This window comes from Amblyraja radiata, chromosome 1 (genome assembly GCF_010909765.2).
Source record: "Amblyraja radiata isolate CabotCenter1 chromosome 1, sAmbRad1.1.pri, whole genome shotgun sequence".
In the NCBI taxonomy this organism is placed as follows: domain Eukaryota; kingdom Metazoa; phylum Chordata; class Chondrichthyes; order Rajiformes; family Rajidae; genus Amblyraja; species Amblyraja radiata.
Window position 1 is genome coordinate 35,324,172 of NC_045956.1, and position 22,332 is coordinate 35,346,503.

General features: G+C 44.5%; 1 protein-coding gene across 2 annotated transcripts in view; it reads left to right on the forward strand.

Annotated features, from left to right (window-relative positions):
• The window catches only part of dgkq (diacylglycerol kinase theta), a 128,915-nt gene that overhangs the window by 38,735 nt on the left and 67,848 nt on the right, over window positions 1–22,332 (forward strand). For both annotated transcript variants that reach the window (XM_033020457.1, XM_033020458.1), the window contains exons 10-12: window positions 2,533–2,623; window positions 12,221–12,275; window positions 13,985–14,046. In XM_033020457.1, the coding sequence (XP_032876348.1) occupies window positions 2,533–2,623; window positions 12,221–12,275; window positions 13,985–14,046 (208 nt within the window). The remainder of the gene's footprint in view (window positions 1–2,532; window positions 2,624–12,220; window positions 12,276–13,984; window positions 14,047–22,332) is intronic.

Below are 22,332 nucleotides of genomic sequence, written 5' to 3' on the forward strand. Positions count from 1 at the left end.
GGATCCTTTGCTATGACACTCAAAATTGAGCTTAGGTTTATTCTATTTCCATTGATTATCCTTGAGATGTTTCTACAACTTGATTGGAGTCCACCAGTGGTAAATTAAATTGATTGGACATGATTTGGAAAGGCACACACCTGTCTATATAAGGTCCCACAGTGAACAGTGTATGTCAGAGCAAAAACCAAGCCATGAAGACGAAGGAATTGTCCGTAGACTGCCGGGACAGGATTGTGTGAGACACAGATCTGGGGAAGGGTATAAAACAATTTCTGAAGCATTGCAGGTCCCGAAGAACACAGTGGCCTCCGTCATTCTCAAATGGAAGAACTTTGGAACCACTAGGACTCTTCATAGCAAACTGAGCAATCGGGGGAGAAGGGCCTTGGTCAGGGAGGTGACCAAGAACCCGATGGTCACTCTGACAGAGTTCCTCTGTGGAGATGGGAGAACCTTCTACAAGGTCAACTATATCTGCAGCACTCCACCAATCAGGCCTTTATGGTCGAGTGGCCAGAAGGAAGCCACTCATCAGTAAAAGGCACACAACAACCCGCTTGGAGTAGATAAAGGACTCTCAGACCATGAGAAACAAGATTCTCTGGTCTGATGAAACCAAGATTGAATTCTTTGGCCTGAATGCCAAGTGTCACGTCTGGAGGAAATCAGGCACCGCTCATCACCTGGCCAATACCATACCTACGGTGAAGCATGGTGGTGACAGCATCATGCTGTGTGGATGTTTTTCAGCGGCAGGAACTTGGAGACTAGTCAGGATCGAGGGAAAGATGAACAGAGCAAAGTACAGAGAGATCTTAAAGGGCCAGTCCCACTTGCCGATTTTTTTGTGACTGCAGGCGTCATATCAGGGTCGGCAAAAGATTTTGAACATTTCAAAATCCGGCGACGACAAAAAAAATGTTGCGACACTTGAAAAATGTCGTAAAATGATCAATACGTCATCACGCCGTAAATTTATCGGTGATCAGATACGTCAGTCAATGATGCCAGCAGTTGCCGAAAAAATCGGCAAGTGGGACAGGCCCTTTAATGAAAACCTGTTCCAGCGTTCTGGACCACAGACTGGGGCAGAGGTTCACCTTCTAACAGGACAACGACCCAAAGCACACAGCCAAGACAACGCAGGAGTGGCTTCGTGACACGTCTGTGAATGGCCTTGAGTGGCACAGCCAGAGCCCAGACTTGAACCCGATCAAACATCTCTGGAGGGACCTGAAAATAGCTGTGCATCTACGCTCCACATCCAACCTGACAAAGCTTGAGAGGATCTGCAGAGAAGAATGGGAGAAGTTACCCAAATACAGGCGTGCCAAGCTTGTAGCTTCATACCCAAGAAGACTTGAGGCTGTAAGGTGCCTCAACAAAGTACTGAGGAACGGGTCTGAATAATTATGTAAATGTGATATTTCAGTTATTTATTTTTAATTAATTTGCAAAAATTTCTAAACACATGTTTTTGTTATTTTATTATGTATTGTGTGTAGATTGATCATAAAAAAAATACTTTAATCCATTTTAGAATAAGGCTGTAACGTAACAAAATGTGGAAAAAGTGAAGGGGTTTGAATATATTCTGAATGCACTGTAAAATTATTATTGGATTGGACAGGCTCACAGAAGGCAGCGGAGGCCAATTCACTGGATGTATTCAAGAGAGAGTTAGATTAGGGCTAAAGGAACCAAGGGATATGGGGAGAAAGCAGGAACGGGGTATTGATTTTGGATAATCAGCCATGTTCATATTGAATGGCGGTGCTGGCATGAAGGGCCGAATGGCCTACTCCTGTACCTATTTTCAATGTTTTTTGTCTGTTGTTGGAATGAGTCAAGGAGTCCTAGTCACACAGCATGGAAACAGGCCCTGGGATAAAGCATTCATTTTATTCATGCCCCTCTTGATTTTGTACACCTCAATAAGATCACCACTCAGCCTTCCACTTCCCAGCCTACCCATCCTCTCCCTATAACGCAAGCCCGCAAGCCCAGGTGAATCTCTTCTGCACCCTTTCCAACTTATTGCTGTCCTTCTAAGATAGCCCCATTGGCCCATCCTGCTCTAAATCAGTCTAAATATCATTTCATATTTCAAAATATCTGCAGCAGAATTATCTGCAATTGGGAGATGAACAACAAAATAATGACATTTTGTTCTAGTCATTTCAGCTTTAATTCTGCCTTTGTTTAGTTTAGTTTAAGAGTTTAGAGATACAGCACAGAAACATGCCTTTCGGCGTACTGAGCGCACCAACCAGTGATCCCTTTACATCTGTGGAATTCATTGCCACATAGGGCTGTGGAGGCCGTCAATGGATATTTTTAAGGCAGAGATAGATAAATTCTTAATTAATACGTGTGTCAGGGTTATTGAGAGAAGGCAGGAGAATGGGGTTAAGAGGGAAAGATAGATCAGCCATGATTGAATGGTGGAGTAGACCTGATGGGCCGAATGAAATGATTCTACTCCAATCACTTATGAACTTGATCTGTTTGTGTTTAATTGTGTTTCAGGTTTGGCGTGGCCTACATCTCCATTCCTGTAACAATGGAGACCACAGTGAGAGCAGTCATTCAGGAGGTGCTTCCACAACTTGGGCTGCAGGTCAGATCCACTCGCCATCTTTGCTCCATGTAACTGACTGGCACGGATTGCCTTGGGTCCGCTGCTTTTGCTGCTCTATAACATATTCATTGTCTTTCTCATGATATAGGGGGGAAGGTTGTTCATGGAGTCCAGGTCAGCCCTCAGAATATTCCCATCGGTCCTTTCACAAATAATATGCGCTGCAGTGTGCTGGAGGAACTCAGCAGGTCAGGCAACATCTGTGGGGGGAATAGACAGGCAACATTTCGAGTCAAGACCCATCTCCAGACTGATTGAATAGCGAGCAGAAAGCTGGAAAAGAGCGGTGGGGTGGGGGTGGGGCAGAGCCTGGCGAGTGATAGGTGGATTCAGGTAAGGGCTATGATTGGCACTCACCCACACTTGCCCTCACCGGCCAACATGTCCCAGCTACACTAGTCCTACCTGCCTGTGTTTGGCCCGCTAAAACTGCCCTATACATGTACCTGTCTAAATGCCTCTCAAACATTGAGATAGTCCCTGCTTGAACTGCCACCTCCAGCAATCCGTTCTCTGCACCCACCACCCTTTGTGTGAAAAGGTTCCCCCTCAGATTCCCATAAAATCTTTCCCCTTTCACCTTTAACCTATGTCCTATGGATCTTGATTCCCCTACTCTAGAGAATAAGAGTTTCTTAAATGTGTATATTTTAATGCTAGGAGCATTGTAAGAAAGGTGGATGAACTTCGAGCCTGGATTGACACCTGGAAGTATGATGTTGTGGCGATCAGTGAAACATGGTTGCAGGAGGGCTGTGATTGGAAACTAAATATTCCAGGATTTCGTTGCTTCAGGTGTGATAGAATGGGATGGGCAAGAGGTGGAGGTGTTGCATTGCTTATCAGGGAAGATATTACAGCAGTGCTTTGACAGGATAGATTAGAGGGCTCGTCTAGGGAGGCTATTTGGGTGGAACTGAGACATGGGAAAGGGGTAGCAACACTTATAGGGGTGTATTATAGACCGCCAAATGGGGAGAGAGAATTGGAAGAGCAAATATGTAAGGAGATTGCAGATATTAGTAGTAAGCACAAGGTGGGAGATTGTGGGAGATTTCAATTTTCCACACATAGACTGGGAAACACATTCTGTAAATGAGCTGGATGGGTTGGAGTTTGTAAAATGTGTGCAGGATAGTTTGCAGCAATACATAGAAGTTCCTACTAGAGAAGGGGCGGTGCTGGACCTGTTAGGAAATAAGACGGGTCAGGTGGCAGAGGTATGCGTTGGGGAACAGTTCGGGACCAGTGATCATAATACCATTAGTTTCAATATAATTATGGAGAGGGGCAGAACTGGACCTAGGGTTGAGATTTTTGATTGGAGAAAGGCTAACTTTGAGGAGATGTGAAAGGATTTAAAAGGAGTAAATTGGGACAGTTTGTTTTATGGGAAAGATGTGGAAGAGAAATGGAGGACATTTAAAGGTGAAATTTTAAGAGTACAGAATCTTTATGTCTTTAGTGGTAGCGGTGTGGAATGAGCTTCCAGTGGAAGTGGTGGCGGCAGGTTCGTTGGTATCATTTAAGAATAAATTGGATAGGCATATGGATGAGAAGGGAATGGAGGGTTATGGTATGAGTGCAGGCAGGTGGGACTAAGGGAAAAAAATTGTTCGGCGCGGACTTGTAGGGCCGAAATGGCCTGTTTCCGTGCTGTAATTGTTATATGGTTATATGTCCCTGTTCGGTTGAAAGGAAATAGTAAAAATTGGAAAGAGCCATGGTTTTCAAGGGAAATTGGACACTTGGTTCGGAAAAAGAGAGAGATCGACAATAATTATAGGCAGCATGGAGTAAATGAGATGCTTGAGGAGTATAAAGAATGTAAAAAGAATCTTAAGAAAGAGATTAGAAAAGCTAAAAGAAGATATGAGGTTGCTTTGGCAAGTAAGGTAAAAGTAAATCCAAAGGGTTTCTACAGCTATATTAATAGCAAAAGGATAACGAGGGATAAAATTGGTCCATTAGAGAGTCAGAGTGGACAGCTATCTGCAGAGCCAAAAGAGATGGGGGAGATATTGAACAATTTATTTTCTTCGGTATTCACCAAGGAGAAGGATATTGAATTATGTGAGGTAAGGGAAACAAGTAGAGTAGCTATGGAAACTATGAGATTCAAAGAAGAGGAAGTACTGACACTTTTGAGAAATATAAAAGTGGATAAGTCTCCAGGTCCGGACAGGATATTCCCTAGGACATTGAGGGAAGTTAGTGTAGAAATAGCAGGGGCTATGACAGAAATATTTCAAATGTCATTAGAAACGGGAATAGTGCCGGAGGATTGGCGTACTGTGCATGTTGTTCCATTGTTTAAAAAGCGGTCTAAGAGTAAACCTAGCAATTATAGACCTGCTAGTTTGACGTCAGTGGTGGGCAAATTAATGGAAAGGATACTTAGAGATAATATATATAAGCATCTGGATAAACAGGGACTGATTAGGAACAGTCAACATGGATTTGTGCCTGGAAGGTCATGTTTGACTAATCTTCTTGAATTTTTTGAAGAGGTTACTCGGGAAATTGATGAGGGTAAAACAGTGGATGTTGTATATATGGACTTCAGTAAGTCCTTTGACAAGGTTCCTCACGGAAGGTTGGTTAAGAAGGTTCAATTGTTGGGTATTAATGTTGGAGTAGCAAGATGGATTCAACAGTGGCTGAATGGGAGATGCCAGAGAGTAATGGTGGATGGTTGTTTGTCAGGTTGGAGGCCAGTGACTAGTTGGGTGCCACAGGGATCTGTGTTGGGTCCACTGTTGTTTGTCATGTACATCAATGATCTGGATGATGGTGTGGTAAATTGGATTAGTAAGTATGCAGATGATACTAAGATAGGTGGGGTTGTGGATAATGAAGTAGATTTTCAAAGTCTACAGAGAGATTTATGCCAGTTGGAAGAGTGGGCTGAAAGATGGCAGATGGAGTTTAATGCTGATAAGTGTGAGGTGCTACATCTTGGCAGGACAAATCAAAATAGGACGTACATGGTAAATGGTAGGGAATTGAAGAATGCAGGTGCAGAGGGATCTGGGAATAACCGTGCACAGTTCCCTGAAAGTGGAATCTCATGTAGATAGGGTGGTAAAGAAAGCTTTTGGTGTGCTGGCCTTTATAAATCAGAGCATTAAGTATAGAAGTTGGGATGTAATGTTAAAATTGTACAAGGCATTGGTGAGGCCAATTCTGGAGTATGGTGTACAATTTTGGTCGCCTAATTATAGGAAGGATGTCAACAAAATAGAGAGAGTACAGAGGAGATTTACTAGAATGTTACCTGGGTTTCAGCAACTAAGTTACAGAGAAAGGTTGAACAAGTTAGGGCTTTATTCTTTGGAGCGCAGAAGGTTAAGGGGGGACTTGATAGAGGTCTTTAAAATGATGAGAGGGATAGACAGAGTTGACGGGGATAAGCTTTTTCCACTGAGAGTAGGGAAGATTCAAACAAGGGGACATGACTTGAGAATTAAGGGCCAGAAGTTTAGGGGTAACATGAGGGGGAACTTCTTTACTCAGAGAGTGGTGGCTGTGTGGAATGAGCTTCCAGTGAAGGTGGTGGAGGCAGGTTCGTTTTTATCATTTAAAAATAAATTGGATAGTTATATGGACGGGAAAGGAATGGAGGGTTATGGTCTGAGCGCATGTATATGGGACTAGGGGAGAATACGTGTTCGGCACGGACTAGAAGGGTCGAGATGGCCTGTTTCCGTGCTGTAATTGTTATATGGTTATATATGGTTATATGGTTACTCTAGGCAAGGGATGCCGTGCGTCTACCCGATCAATTCCTCTCATGAGATCATTCCTCATCCTCCTGCTCCAAGGAATAGAGTTCCAGCCTGCACAACCTCTCCCTATAGCTCAGACCCTTGAATCCTGGCAACATCCTTGTAAATCTTCTCTGCAGCCTTTTCAACTTAACATATTTCCTATAACATGGTGTCCAGAACTGAAAACATTACTTTGGTGTAAACCAGCATCTGCAGTTCCTCCCAACTTCTGTTACTCAATGCTCTGGCTGATGAAGGCCCTACTAATTGCATGGCTTGCCCCATCCCCATCTCGCTTTTCTAGCTTTCTCCTCCCTCTCGAGTGAACTGCCAGTGGAGGTAGTTGAGGCAGGTTTAGAGGGATATGGGCCAAACGCAGGGAGGTGGGAAACCTTGGTCAACATGGACAAGTTGGGCTGAATGGCCTGTCTCCGTGCTGTATGACTCTGCCTTTATGACAGTTAGGTCTTTGAAGTTGTAGAAGTTAATACTGAGTCCAGAAAGCTGTAACGTGCCCTGCCAGAAGGTGCTTTTGTTGGGCCTCACTGTGTTATGGCCCTGTCTCACGGTGCGAGTCCACCCACGAGTGATCCCGAGTGAAAGAAAAAATCAAACTCGTGGTTGTCTACGAGATTCCAAGTTTATGTTCACGAGTTCAAACGAGTTCCCACATGTATGTCTAAGTTTGCCATTTACTTCTCATTTCTGCGATGTACCAAGTTCCTCTCCCGAATTACCAAGTTCCTCTCACGAGTTACTAAGTTCCTCTCCCGAGTTACTCTTGAGCCAACAACGACTACCGACGTGTTTTCACTATAAAAAGACCCAGCCTGAAGAACGATCTCGACCCGAAACATCACCTATTTCTTTTCTCCAGAGATGCTGCCTGACCAGCTGAGTTAGTCCATCATTTTGTGTCTATCTTTGGTTTACACTAGTATCTGCAATTCCTTCCTTCAAACTTTTAGAGCAGTTTGTTTCAAGAAACAATCCTTCCAAAATTGCATTCAAAAGTCCATTTGAAGATAGACACAAAATGCTGGAGTAACTCAGCGGGACATGCAGCATTTCTGGAGAGAAAGAATGGGTGACGTTTCTGGTCGAGTCCCTTCTTCAGACTGAAAAAAACGTTTTGACCCTTCTCTCCAGGGATGCTGCCGGCTTGGCTGAGTTACTCCAGATTTTTGTGTCTAGTAAGATTGTTTTATTCCCTTAATTTATCTCTCATCAAAACGTTGGTAAACTCCTAACAAAAAGATTAGGTAAATTGAACATTAACGTTATTTTTTCCCCCGACAGCAAGGTCCGTAGACCAGAGGCATGGCAGTGTGTGTCTCTCTACTGTCAGAGCAGCCGTCCCACCGTCGCGACTTAAACTGTATAAAAAGCAGCGGCTCAAAACATTGCTGATTGGGCAGATCTGCCCAGAATCCACCCCTTTCACACTCACCCCAGCCCTGGGAAACAAAGTTTTCAGAGCCCTACAGTCACCCCAGCCCGCCCGCGAACCTCTGAATGAAAGACAAAGCTCAGATGTTCTCTTCAGCAGTGGCATCCCAGAGTTTCCCAGCGCCTGGCCCAAGTTTTAATTTAAACTCGGGTAGAAACATTGAAAATGGGTGCAGGAGGAGGCCATTCAGCCCTTTGAGCCAGCACCGCCATTCATTGTGATCATATAACATATAACATATAACATATAACAATTACAGCACGGAAACAGGCCATCTCGACCCCTCTAGTCCGTGCCGAACACATAATCTCCCCTAGTCCCATATACCTGCGCTCAGACCATAACCCTCCATTCCTTTCCCATCCATATAACTATCCAATTTATTTTTAAATGATAAAAACGAACCTGCCTCCACCACCTTCACTGGAAGCTCATTCCACACAGCTACCACTCTCTGAGTAAAGAAGTTCCCCCTCATGTTACCCCTAAACTTCAGTCCCTTAATTCTCAAGTCATGTCCCCTTGTTTGAATCTTCCCTACTCTCAGTGGGAAAAGCTTTTCCACGTCAACTCTGTCTATCCCTCTCATCATTTTAAAAACCTCTATCAAGTCCCCCCTTAACCTTCTGCGCTCCAAAGAATAAAGCCCTAACTTGTTCAACCTTTCTCTGTAACTTAGTTGCTGAAACCCAGGCAACATTCTAGTAAATCTCCTCTGTACTCTCTCTATTTTGTTGACATCCTTCCTATAATTAGGCGACCAAAATTGTACACCATACTCCAGAATTGGCCTCACCAATGCCTTGTACAATTTTAACATTACATCCCAACTTCTATACTCAATGCTCTGATTTATAAAGGCCAGCACACCAAAAGCTTTCTTTACCACCCTATCTACATGAGATTCCACTTTCATGGAACTGTGCACAGTTATTCCCAGATCCCTCTGTTCACCTACATTCTTCAATTCCCTACCATTTACCATGTATCTTCAATTCCCTACCATTTACCATGGCTGATCGTCCCCTATCAATAACCCGTGCCTGCCTTCTCCCCATATCCCTTGACTCCACTAGCTCGTAGAGCTCTATCTAACTCTCTCTTAAATCCATCCAGTGATTTGGCCTCCACTGCCCTCTGTGGCAGGAATTCCATAAATTCACAACTCTCTGGGTGAAAAAGTTTGTTCTCACCTCAGTCTTAAATGACCTGCCCTTTATTCTAAGACTGTGGCCCCTGGTTCTGGACCTGCCCAACATTGGGAACATTTTTCCTGCATCTAGCTTATCCAGTCCTTTTATAATGTTATGTTTCTATGAGATACCCCCTCATCCTTCTAAACTCCAGTGAATACAAGCCTAGTCTTTCCTCATATGACAGTCCCACCATCCCAGGGATCAATCTCGTGAACCTACGCTGGACTGCTTCAATCACAAGGATGTCCTTCCTCAAATTAGGAGACAAAACTGTACACAATACTCCAGATGTGGTCTCACCAGAACCCTATACAACTGCAGAAGAACCTCTTTATTCCTATACTGAAATCCTCTTGTTATGAATGCCAACATTCCATTAGCTCTCTTCACTGCCTGCTGTACCTGCACGTCAACTTTCAGTGACCGGTGTACAAGGACGCCCAGGTCTCGCTGCACCTCCCCCTTACCTAACCTAACCCCATTGAGATAATAATCTGCCCCCTTGTTTTTTCCGCCAAAGTGGATAACCTCACATTTATCTATATTAAACTGAGTTTTTATTACAAACCCGAATACAATTGGCCCTTAATTGTAAATATGAAAATGTTTTCCTATATTGTTCGGTGGACTATCATCCGGTGTAGATACCATAATTGGTACCATAATTACAACTGGTTACATCATTGCATTACATCATGAACTCTGCAAAGGCTATCGACCGGCGCATGATATTTCATGAATATCCCGTAAATCAACGGCAGAGAGCTGACTTTCTTTCAACATGGAAGGAGGCCATTTGGCCCATCAAGGCGATGCCAGCTCTGACAGCAATCCCATCAATCACATTCCCTAATATATTTCCTTGTAATTTATTCTCTCTCACATGCTCGTCAACTGTCCCAGATTCCATTACTCACCGACACACTCGGGTTAATTTACAGCGGCAGATTAACCTACGTTCTTTGGGGATGTGGTAGGAAACCAGAGCGGCCGGGGAAATCCCGCTTGGTCACAGGGAAAAGGTGTAACTCTGACACGGACACCACCGGAGGTCAGGATCGAACCTTTTGATCGCTGGAGCTGTGCGAGAACCATGTGCAACCTTCTGCGCCATCGTTCCCAGGCAAATCAACTGCAGGATCCATACCGCATCCACGCTGCTGAAGCCAGAAAAACAATGAGGACATTTTCCACATGGTTACTGGTGCCACCAGCTCCAGCCACCTTCAGTAAGGCTCTGAAGCTGCTGTCAGCCACAGAGGGGAAAGTGTGCAGCTCACCCATGTACCCTTCCCCTTCTCCCCCCACCCCATCCTCCCACCCCTTCTTTCCCTCGCAATATTTCTTGATGGCTTCTTTTGGAAGAAATCACTTTGAAAATTATTGTTTACCAACCCTTCTTGTATTTCACTGTCGAAGCACTGTTTGATCAATGGGTCTTGTACCTGTGGTAGTTCAATTACTTGTTTCACTACGCAATCTTCACAATTTGCCAGGATGTTAGAATATGTCACTATGTAAAGCATGTCAAGGTTTAATAATAATTTACTAGTTACTTGAGGAAACCAAGTGGAGTGGACCCCGGCAGTAATTTCAGGTGCTGCATGCAATGGGCTTGCGAACACAAGACAGACCAAACCAGCCGGCTTCACGGGGCCTCTCTGGAACTGTGGTGGGCTAGGACTGCAGGCTGGGTGATGTGTGAACCTACACACCTTGAAAAGCTAAGAGGCACCTTGTCGCTTGAAAGGAAATGATTCACTATCAGGGCATCAAGCGTACTTCACAAGTGGCTACAGTCTGGGCTCACAACTGAAAGCCTCCTTAACGCGGACAGACTGGGTGGAAAGTGATGCCTGAGAAAATCCCCTGTATAAACACATAAAATTTGTCGGATATAAATCCTGAGACGGGACACCTGTCCCGTATATCTGTTTCTCCATAAAGAGTGCATTAATCTAACAAGGATTCATTGCACCTTTTCAATGTGAAAAGTTAAAGTTCTGAAGGGAACTAATTAACTCTCGCAATGCGGCTTTCCACACACTGCATGGTTCATTCTTTTTGCCACTGTTTCTCAGATCCCCGGTGAGTGCTTTTTGCTCCTTCACTGAAAATGTTCCATTAAGATCTGACTAATCTTCAACGTTTCAATTCTGGCACTCAGGCCAAACCCACGAGTTACTCACGAGTCGCTACAGTAAACTCACGGGCTACTATCGTATTACATCGAGTTTAAAAGTTTCACATTTTTCCTTCAAGAGTAAATTTGACTCGTGGAAATCTTTCAACATGATGAAAATTTTTCACGAGTTAACAAGTTTCCCGAATACCTGTCGTTAGCGTTACCAGTCACTAAATTACATCCACGAGTTCCGACGTTCCCGCTACGTTAATTCTACGTGATTACCACGAGTTTGATTTGTTTTTAACTTGGGATCACTCGTGGGTGGACTCGCACCATGAGACAGGTGTTTTAGTGCAGGAGCCTTAGACAGGTCGGAGGGGTGGAGAATGAAGGTGCAGGGACATGGAAGCCCAGAGTTGCTCCTACAGACTCCGCATCGCTCACCCCATCTCCACCTGCAGCAAAGATCACGTTACCAACATCTAAAGCAGCGTGTTAAAAGCGCGACGTGCATGAGGTCACCACACGACACTGGGCCTGTACTCGCTGGAGTTTAGAAGGATGAGGGGACACATTGAAATTTACTGAAGAGTGAAAGGCTTGGATAGAGTGGATGTGGGGAGGATGTTTCCGCGAGTGGGAAAGTCTCGGAGCAGAGGGCACAGCCTCAGAATTAAAGAACGTTCCTTTAGGAAGGAGATGAGGTGGAATTTCTTTAGTCAGAGGGTGGTGAATCTGTGGAATCATTGCCACAGAAGGCTGTGGAGGCCGTCAATGGATATTTTTAAGACAGAGAGATGGGTTCTTGATTAGTACGGGTGTCAGAGGTTATGGGGGGAAGGTAGGAGAATGGGGTTGAGAGGGAAGGATAGATCAGCCATGATTGAATGGCGGAGTTTACCTGAAGGGCCGAATGGCCTAATTCTTCTATCACTTATGACCTTATGAATGTTCATGTCATTTGCCTGTGGTAACATTAGCTGTGTGAAACATTCTGAGCGATAAAGTGACTTTTGCACAAACTTTTTTCAGGATGAAACTATTGACGATTTCCAAGTGGTGGAGGTCTACATGGGCTGTAAACAGGGTAAGTTTAACAACAACAACAGACAAGCCGGGAAGGGGTGACATTCCTGTTTGCTGATCCTTTTACCTGTGTGTTCTTTATAATTCTGCCTGTGTGTGTAATTAGTTTTGCCTGTATGTATATTTACATAGAGAATGCGGTGTAGAAACAGACCACTTGCCCAAGCAGTCAATGCCCAAGCATTTACCGAGGCCAGCTTTCCCCTTGTAACTAAAGTGTTGTACAGACTTTTTGCCCATCTACTCTCACTCTATTTGCTTTCATTGCCTTGCCGATCTAAGTGTTTAAGTGCCTCTTAAACATGGTGATGGTATCTGATGCACCAGCTGGAGTTGGATGCATTACAGCAGAGAACGTGGAATTAGGGTGAGGAGGTGTGGAGGGGATGTGAGGAAGTGAATGGGGATATGTGGAACATATGGCCGGAGAGAAGCAAAGACAGACTGCAGGTCAGAAGTGTATGGGGAAGAACTTGAAGATTTACAAGGATGTTGCCAGGACTTGAGGGCATGAACTACTAGGAGAGGTTTGGGCAGGCTATGCCTTTATTCCTTGGAGCGCAGGAGGCTGAGGGGTCAAGTTATAGAGCTGTATAAGATTATGTGAGAAATAGATAGGGTGAATGCACAGAGTCTTTTACCCAGGGTAGGGGCATCAAGAAGCTGAGGATATAGGTTTAAGGTGAGAGGGGAAAGATATAATAGGAACCTGGGGGGCAACATTTCAACACACATATCCACAGGGATCTGTGCTGGGACCCCTGTTGTTTTGCAGACAACACCAACAAACGGGACATAGATAGGAAATGTTTAGAGGGATGTTGGCCAAATATGGGCAAATGAGTGTAAATTAGATGTGGCATCTCAGTTGGCGTGGATGAGTTGGGGTAAGGGCCCTGTTTCTCTGTTGCATGACTCTATGATTGATTTGCCACCCTGCTTACATCAATTACTTCAGTTACATCCTCAGAAAATGTACTTAGGAAATGTACAGGAAATGTTCCCTGCACAAACCATGATGATAATCTCTCAACAGTACCTGCCTTCCCAAATGCCTTCATACACTTTATTTTCTCCAGAAACTCCCCTATCCCTGGCATTAGACCTGTCAGCCTGTAGTTTCCTGACTTAGACACAAAAAACTGCAGTAAATCAGCGAGACAGGCAGTATCTCTAGAAAGAAGGAATGAGTGACGTTTCTGGTCGAGACCGTGTGAAGACCAGAAATGTCATCTAATCGTTTTCTCCAGGGATGCTGCCTGTCCCGCTGAGTTACTCCAACACTTTGTGTCCATCTTTGGTGTAAACCAGCATCAGCAGTTCCCTCCTACACATTCCTACCCTTCTTAAATAAACGAACAACATTAACTATCCTCCACCTCGCCTGCGGCTTACAAAGATGCAAAATTTGCCTTCAGGGCCTCAGCGGCTTCATTAGTTTCAGTACTGGACAGGAACAGGCCCTTTGGCCTGCAATGTCTATGCTGTGCACGATGCCAAAATTGTATTGAGTACTTTGCTGAAAGTGGTTTTCCAGGGATTTCTACCTTCATGCCAATGGACAATGGCAAAGAATTCATGAATCAACTTCCTATAAAGTGGCCAAAATAATAATCTTACAAAAGCAGTTGTTCTTGTTGTGTTACTAATGGGGCCTGTGGTGAAACCGAGCTCTGCCTTACTGTGCTTGTTTGCCCTTCTCTATTTTAGTGCAGAGAGTGGTGTTGACTCAGTTTGAATATTTGCTTTGCAGACTTCAAGATATCAGGAAGGTAAGATATTAATGAATTACACACTCATGCATGTGGTTGATACGTTCTTCCACAGTTCGATAATTCATTCAGGTTTTCTCTAAAACAATATTTCGAGTCATAGAATCATACAGCTCAGAGAAAGACCCAATGTCGTATAACTGTATTAGAACATCCCAACTCATGTACTCAATACCCTGAGACCGATGAAGGCAAGCATGCCAAGCACCTCTTCACAATCCTGTGTACCAGTGTTGCCACTTTCATGTACCTGTACTAAAGTGTCTCTGGTCTCTCCGTTCTACCATTTACTCTGCAAGTCCTACTTTGGTTTGTATTACCAAAATGTAACACCTCACATTTGTAGAATCACACAGCATGGAAACAGGCCCCTTGGTCGATCTCATCCATGCAACCAAGATGTCCCATCCAAGCTAGTCCCATTTGCTTGCACATGATCCATATCCTTCCAAATATTTCCTATCAATGTGGTGGTATTATTGATAGCGAAGCTGGTTGTCAGAAATTGCAGCAAGATTTTGATGGCTTGGGCAAGTGGGCTGAGTGATAGAAACATAGAAATTAGGTGCAGGAGTAGGCCAATCGGCCCTTCGAGCCTGCACCGCCATTCAATATGATCATGGCTGATCATCCAACTCAGTATCCTGTACCTGCCTTCTCTCCATACCCCCTGATCCCTTTAGCCACAAGGGGCACATCTAACTCCCTCTTAAATATACAGGGTTACAGGGTTTCCTTTATTGTAATTCAGACCGAAGTCTGAACGAAATTTCGTGCCTGCAGTCATACATACATACAATACAATAAAAAAACAACAATAAACACATATTAACATCCACAACAGTGAGTCCACATAGCACCTTCTCACTGTGATGGAGGCAAAAGTCTTAGGGCTGCAGTCTCTTCCCTCCTCTTCTCTCTCTGCGCTGAGGCGATGCCAATATAGCCAATGAACTGGCCTCAACTACCTTCTGTGGCAGAGAATTCCAGAGATTCACCACTCCCTGTATGAAAATGTTTTTCTCATCTCGGTCCTAAAAGATTTCCCCCTTTTCCGTAAACTGTGACCCCTTGTTCTGGACTTCCCCAACATCGGAAACAATCTTTCTGCATCTAGCCTGTCCAACCCTTTAAGAATTTTGTAAGTTTCTATAAGATCCCCCCTCAATCTTCTAAATTCTAGCGAGTACAAGCCAAGTCGATCCAGTCTTTCTTCATATGAAAGTCCTGACATCCCAGGAATCAGTCTGGTGAACCTTCTCTGTACTCCCTCTATGGCAAGAATGTCTTTCCTCAGATTAGGAGACCAAAACTGTACGCAATACTCCAGGTGTGGTCTCACCAAGCCCCTGTACAACTGCAGTAGAACCTCCCTGCTCCTATACTCAAATCCTTTTGCTATGAATGCTAACATACCATTTGCTTTCTTCACTGCCTGCTGCACCTGCATGCCTACTTTCAATGACTGGTGTACCATGACACCCAGGTCTCGTTGCATCTCCCCTTTTCTTAATCGGCCACCATTCAGATAATAGTCTACTTTCCTGTTTTTGCCACCAAAGTGGATAACCTCACATTTATCCACATTATACTGCATCTGCCATGCATTTGCCCACTCACCCAGCCTATCCAAGTCATCTTGCAGCCTTCTAGCCTCCTCCTCACAGCTAACGCTGCCCCCCAGCTTCGTGTCATCTGCAAGCTTGGAGATGTTGCATTCAATTCCCTCGTCCAAATCATTAATATATATTGTAAATAGCTGGGGCCCCAGCACTGAGCCTTGCGGTACCCCACTAGTCACTGCTTGCCATTATGAAAAGGACCCGTTTACTCCTACTCTTTGCTTCCTGTCTGCCAGCCAGTTCTCTATCCACATCAATACTGAACCCCCAATACCGTGTGCTTTAAGTTTGTATACTAATCTCTTATGTGGGACCTTGTCGAAAGCCTTCTGAAAGTCCAGATATAACACATCCACTGGTTCTCCCTTATCCACTCTACTAGTTACATCCTCGAAAAATTCTATAAGATCCGTCAGACATGATTTACCATTCATAAATCCATGCTGACTTTGCCCAATGATTTCACCACTTTCCAAATGTGCTGCTATCCCATCTTTAATAACTGACTTTAGCAGTTTCCCCACTACCGATATTAGACTAACTGGTCTGTAATTCCCCATTTTCTCTCTCCCTCCCTTTTTAAAAAGTGGGGTTACATTAGCTACCCTCCAATCCTCAGGAACTACTCCAAAATCTAAAGAGTTTTGAAAAATTATCACTAATGCATCCACTATTTCTGGGGCTACTTCCTTAAGTACTCTGGGATGCAGCCTATCTGGCCCTGGGGATTTATCAGCCTTTAATCAATTCAATTTACCCAACACTGGAAGAGAGAAGGTGGGAGACAGTGAGAACGGGAAGGAAGCATGGAATGCCAACTTCCCCGGGTGTTGTACCTCTTGTGAACAGGTTCACCCACTTAGAAGCTGTCGGGACAGAAGAGGTGTTTACACTGGGCGGCGGACTGGCTTGTGATGCGAATAGGGCTGTTGAGCCAAAACCTAAAAGGCCTAAGGCAGGCAACGCCATTGTAGTGGGAGACTCCATTGTGAGAGGTACGGACAGGGGTTTCTGCGGCAACAGACGGGATGCGAGGATGGTGTGCTGCCTTCCTGGTGCCAGGATCCAGGATGTCACGGACAGAGTGCAGAAAATCCTCAAGGGCGAAGGTGAACATCCGGAAGTGGTAGTGCATGTCGGCACAAACGATGTCGGAAAGAAGGGGATGAATATTCTGCAGCGTGACTTTAGAGAGCTCGGAAAAATGCTGAAAAGCAGGACCTCCAGGGTTGTTATCTCCGGTTTGCTTCCAGTTCCTCGTGCTGGCGAGAGCAGGAACAGGGAGATACGGGACCTGAACGTGTTGCTGAGGAACTGGTGCACGGGGCAGGGATTTAGATTCTTAGATCACTGGGATCTGTTTTGGGGTAAGGGGGAACTGTACAAAAGGGACGGATTGCATCTTAACAGGTGTGGGACCAGCATTCTGGCAGGCAGGTTTGCCACTGCTACACGGGTGGTTTTAAACTGAATAAGGGGGGTGGGGTGTCGAATGGGATAGTGGAGGATGGAGTTAAAGGGAAAGGGTTTCTTAAATGTGTGAGCGTAGAGACAGAGGGGTATAAAATGAGGGTAGAAGCAATAGGTAGCAAGGTGAAAAGTAAAAGTGGCAGGCCGGCAAATCCAAGGCAAAAATCAAAAAGGGCCACTTTTCAGCATAATAGTATAAGGGGTAAGAGTGTTGTAAAAACAAGCCTGAAGGCTTTGTGTCTCAATGCAAGGAGCATTCGTAATAAGGTGGATGAGTTGAATGTGCAGATAGCTTTTAACGACTATGATATAGTTGGGATCACGGAGACATGGCTCCAGGGTGACCAAGGCTGGGAGCTGAACATCCAGGGATATTCAATATTCAGGAGGGATAGAGAGAAAGGAAAAGGAGGTGGGGTAGCGTTGCTGATTAGAGAGGAGATTAACGCAATGGAAAGGAAGGACATTAGTTTGGAGGATGTGGAATCGGTATGGGTAGAGCTGCGAAACACTAAGGGGCAGAAAACGCTGGTGGGTGTTGTGTACAGGCCACCTAACAGTAGTAGTGAAGTTGGAGATGGTATCAAACAGGAAATTAGAAATGCGTGCGACAAAGGCAAAACAGTTATAATGGGTGACTTCAATCTACATATAGATTGGGTGAATCAAATTGGCAGGGGTGCTGAGGAAGAGGATTTCTTGGAATGTATGCGGGATAGTTATCTAAATCAACATGTAGAGGAACCAACGAGAGAGCAGGCTATTTTAGACTGGGTATTGAGTAACGAGGAAGGGTTAGTTAGCAGTCTTGTTGTACGTGCCCCCTTGGGCAAGAGTGACCATAATATGGTTGAGTTCTTCATTAGGATGGAGAGTGACATTGTTAATTCAGAAACAATGGTTCTGAACTTAAAGAAAGGTAACTTTGAGGGTATGAGACGTCAATTGGCCAAGATTGACTGGCAATTAATTCTAAAAGGGTTGACGGTGGATATGCAATGGAAGACATTTAAAGACTGCATGGATGAACTACAAAAATTGTTCATCCCAGTTTGGCAAAAGAATAAATCAGGGAAGGTAGTGCATCCGTGGATAACAAGGGAAATCAGGGATAGTATCAAAGCGAAGGATGATGCGTACAAATTAGCCAGAAAAAGCAGCATACCGGAGGACTGGGAGAAATTCAGAGACCAGCAGAGGAGGACAAAGGGCTTAATTAGGAAAGGAAAAATAGATTATGAAAGAAAACTGGCAGGGAACATAAAAACTGACTGCAAAAGTTTTTATAGATATGTGAAAAGAAAGAGATTAGTTAAAACAAATGTAGGTCCCTTGCAGTCAGAAACAGGTGAGTTGATCATGGGGAACAAGGATATGGCGGACCAATTGAATAACTACTTTGGTTCCGTCTTAACTAAGGAAGACATAAATAATCTGCCGGAAATAGCAGGGGACCGCGGGTCAAAGGAGTTGGAGGAATTGAGTGAAATCCAGGTTAGCCGGGAAGTGGTGTTGGGTAAATTGAATGGATTAAAGGCCGATAAATCCCCAGGGCCAGAAAGGCTGCATCCCAGAGTACTTAAGGAAGTAGCTCCAGAAATAGTGGATGCATTAGTAATAATCTTTCAAAACTCTTTAGATTCTGGAGTAGTTCCTGAGGATTGGCGGGTAGCAAACGTAACCCCACTTTTTAAGAAGGGAGGGAGAGAGAAAACGGGGAATTACAGACCAGTTAGTCTAACATCGGTAGTGGGGAAACTGCTAGAGTCAGTTATTAAAGATGGGATAGCAGCACATTTGGAAAGTGGTGAAATCATTGGACAAAGTCAGCATGGATTTACAAAAGGTAAATCATGTCTGACGAATCTTATAGAATTTTTCGAGGATGTAACTAGTAGCGTGGATAGGGGAGAACCAGTGGATGTGGTGTATCTGGACTTCCAGAAGGCTTTCGACAAGGTCCCACATAAGAGATTAGTATACATACTTAAAGCACACGGCATTGGGGGTTCAGTATTGATGTGGATAGAGAACTGGCTGGCAAACAGGAAGCAAAGAGTGGGAGTAAACGGGTCCTTTTCACAATGGCAGGCAGTGACTAGTGGGGTACCGCAAGGCTCAGTGCTGGGACCCCAGCTATTTACAATATATATTAATGATCTGGATGAGGGAATTGAAGGCAATATCTCCAAGTTTGCGGATGACACTAAGCTGGGGGGCAGTGTTAGCTGTGAGGAGGATGCTAGGAGACTGCAAGGTGACTTGGATAGGCTGGGTGAGTGGGCAAATGTTTGGCAGATGCAGTATAATGTGGATAAATGTGAGGTTATCCATTTTGGTGGCAAAAACAGGAAAGCAGACTATTATCTAAATGGTGGCCGACTAGGAAAAGGGGAGATGCAGCGAGACCTGGGTGTCATGGTACACCAGTTATTGAAAGTAGGCATGCAGGTGCAGCAGGCAGTGAAGAAAGCGAATGGTATGTTAGCTTTCATAGCAAAAGGATTTGAGTATAGGAGCAGGGAGGTTCTACTGCAGTTGTACAGGGTCTTGATGAGACCACACCTGGAGTATTGTGTACAGTTTTGGTCTCCAAATCTGAGGAAGGACATTATTGTCATAGAGGGAGTGCAGAGAAGGTTCACCAGACTGATTCCTGGGATGTCAGGACTGTCTTATGAAGAAAGACTGGATAGACTTGGTTTATACTCTCTAGAATTTAGGAGATTGAGAGGGGATCTTATAGAAACTTATAAAATTCTTAAGGGGTTGGACAGGCTAGATGCAGGAAGATTGCTCCCGATGTTGGGGAAGTCCAGGACAAGGGGTCACAGCTTAAGGATAAGGGGGAAATCCTTTAAAACCGAGATGAGAAGAACTTTTTTCACACAGAGAGTGGTGAATCTCTGGAACTCTCTGCCACAGAGGGTAGTCGAGGCCAGTTCATTGGCTATATTTAAGAGGGAGTTAGATGTGGCCCTTGTGGCTAAGGGGATCAGAGGGTATGGAGAGAAGGCAGGTACGGGATACTGAGTTGGATGATCAGCCATGATCATATTGAATGGCGGTGCAGGCTCGAAGGGCCGAATGGCCTACTCCTGCACCTAATTTCTATGTTTCTAACACCACTTCCCGGCTAACCTGGATTTCACTCAGTTCCTCCATCTCATTTGACCCCCGGTCCCCTGCTATTTCCGGCAGATTATTTATGTCTTCCTTAGTGAAGACAGAACCAAAGTAATGGTTGATGGAATTTAATACAGATAAGTGCGAGATGTTGTATTTTGGGAAGTCTAACCAGGGTGAATGACCGGACTCCGGGGAGTGTTGTAGAGCAGAGGGATCTAGGGGAGCAGGTGCATAGTTCCTTTGACAGTGGCATCACAGGTAGATAGTGTGGTCAAGAAGGCCTTCGGCAAGTTGCCCTTCATCAGTCAGACTATTTAATATAGAAGTTGGAAGATTATATTACAGTCGTGCAAGACATTGGTAAGGTCACATGTAGAGTATTGTGTTCAGTTTTGGTCACCCTGTATAGGAAAAATTTTGTTAAGCTTGCAAGGGTGCAGAGAAGATTTCCGAGGATGTTGCCAGGACTCGAGGGTCTGAGCTACAGGGAGGGGTTGAGTAGGCTGGGACTATTCCTTCGAGCACAGGAGGATGAGGGGTGATCTTATAGCGGTGTGTAAGATCACGAGAGGAATAGATAGGTAAATGTCTTTTACCTAGAGTAGGAGAATCAAGAACCAGTGGACCTAGGTTTAAGGTGAAGGGGGGAAGATTAAATAACAACCTGAGGGGTGACTTTGTCACACAGAGGGTGGTGGGTGTATGGAACGAGCTGCCAGAGCAGATAGTTAAGGCAGGTATTAACACAATGTTTAAAAAACATTTGGACAGGTCCATGGATAGGATAGGTTTAAAAGTATACGGGCCAAACACAGGCAGGTGGGACTAGTGTAGATGGGGTTGTGTTGGTCGACGTGAGCATTGGGCCAAAGGGCCTGTTTCCATGATTCCATGCTTTTAAATTATTATTTACCTGCCTCTACGACCTCGTTTGACAGCTCGTTCCATATAAGGAAGTAGGTCACCTCTCAGGTTCCTGTTAAATCTTGCCCCCCACACCTGAACCTTAAACTTATGTTTAAGGTTATTGCCTTCAATCTTCCCTCCATTGACAAACTGTACACTGCAAGGGCCAGGACGCGAGCGGGTAAGATCATTTCTGACCCCTCTCACCCTGGCCACAAACTCTTTGAATCACTTCCCTCTGTAAGGCGACTCCAGACTGTCAAAGCTGCCACAGCCAGACATAAAAACAGCTTTTTCCCCACGAATAGTAGCTCTACTCAATAACCAACAATCTGTAGCCTCCTTTTGCTCTGGTGTTTTATTTAATTCATATGTTTAATCGATAATGTTTTATTATTAATGTTTAATGTTTTATGTGTCATTCCAAACTGTCAGTGTATGTCATGTTGTCACATGCGTGCAGAGCACCAAGGCAAATTCCTTGTATGTGAATACTTGGCCAATAAACTTATTAATTCGTTCATGTCCTCAGGTTCTTGAAAAGACTAGATGCATTGACCTTGTATATTCTCCTCATGATTTTATACACCTCTATAACAGAGTTGACGTGGAAAAGCTTTTCCCACTGAGAGTAGGGAAGATTCAAACAAGGGGACATGACTTGAGAATTAAGGGACTGAAGTTTAGGGGTAACATGAGGGGGAACTTCTTTACGCAGAGAGTGGTAGCTCTGTGGAATGAGCTTCCAGTGAAGGTGGTGGAGGCAGGTTCGTTTTTATCATTTAAAAATAAATTGGATAGTTATATGGATGGGCAAGGAATGGAGGGTTATGGTCTGAGCGCAGGTATATGGGACTAGGGGAGACTATGTGTTCGGCACGGACTAGAGGGGTCGAGATGGCCTGTTTCCGTGCTGTAATTGTTATATGGTTATATGGTTATATGGTTATAAGATCACCACACGTCGTGCTGCCCTCCAAGGAATGAAGTCCTAGCCTGCCCAGCCTCGCTTCCCTATACTCAGGCCCACCAGTCTTGGCAACATCTTTGTAAATTTTCTCTATACCCTTTCCAGCTTTATAACACCAATCCTATAAGTTGTGGACCAAAACTGAACACTCCAAGTGAGGCCTCACCAATGTCTTGTGCAATTGTAATA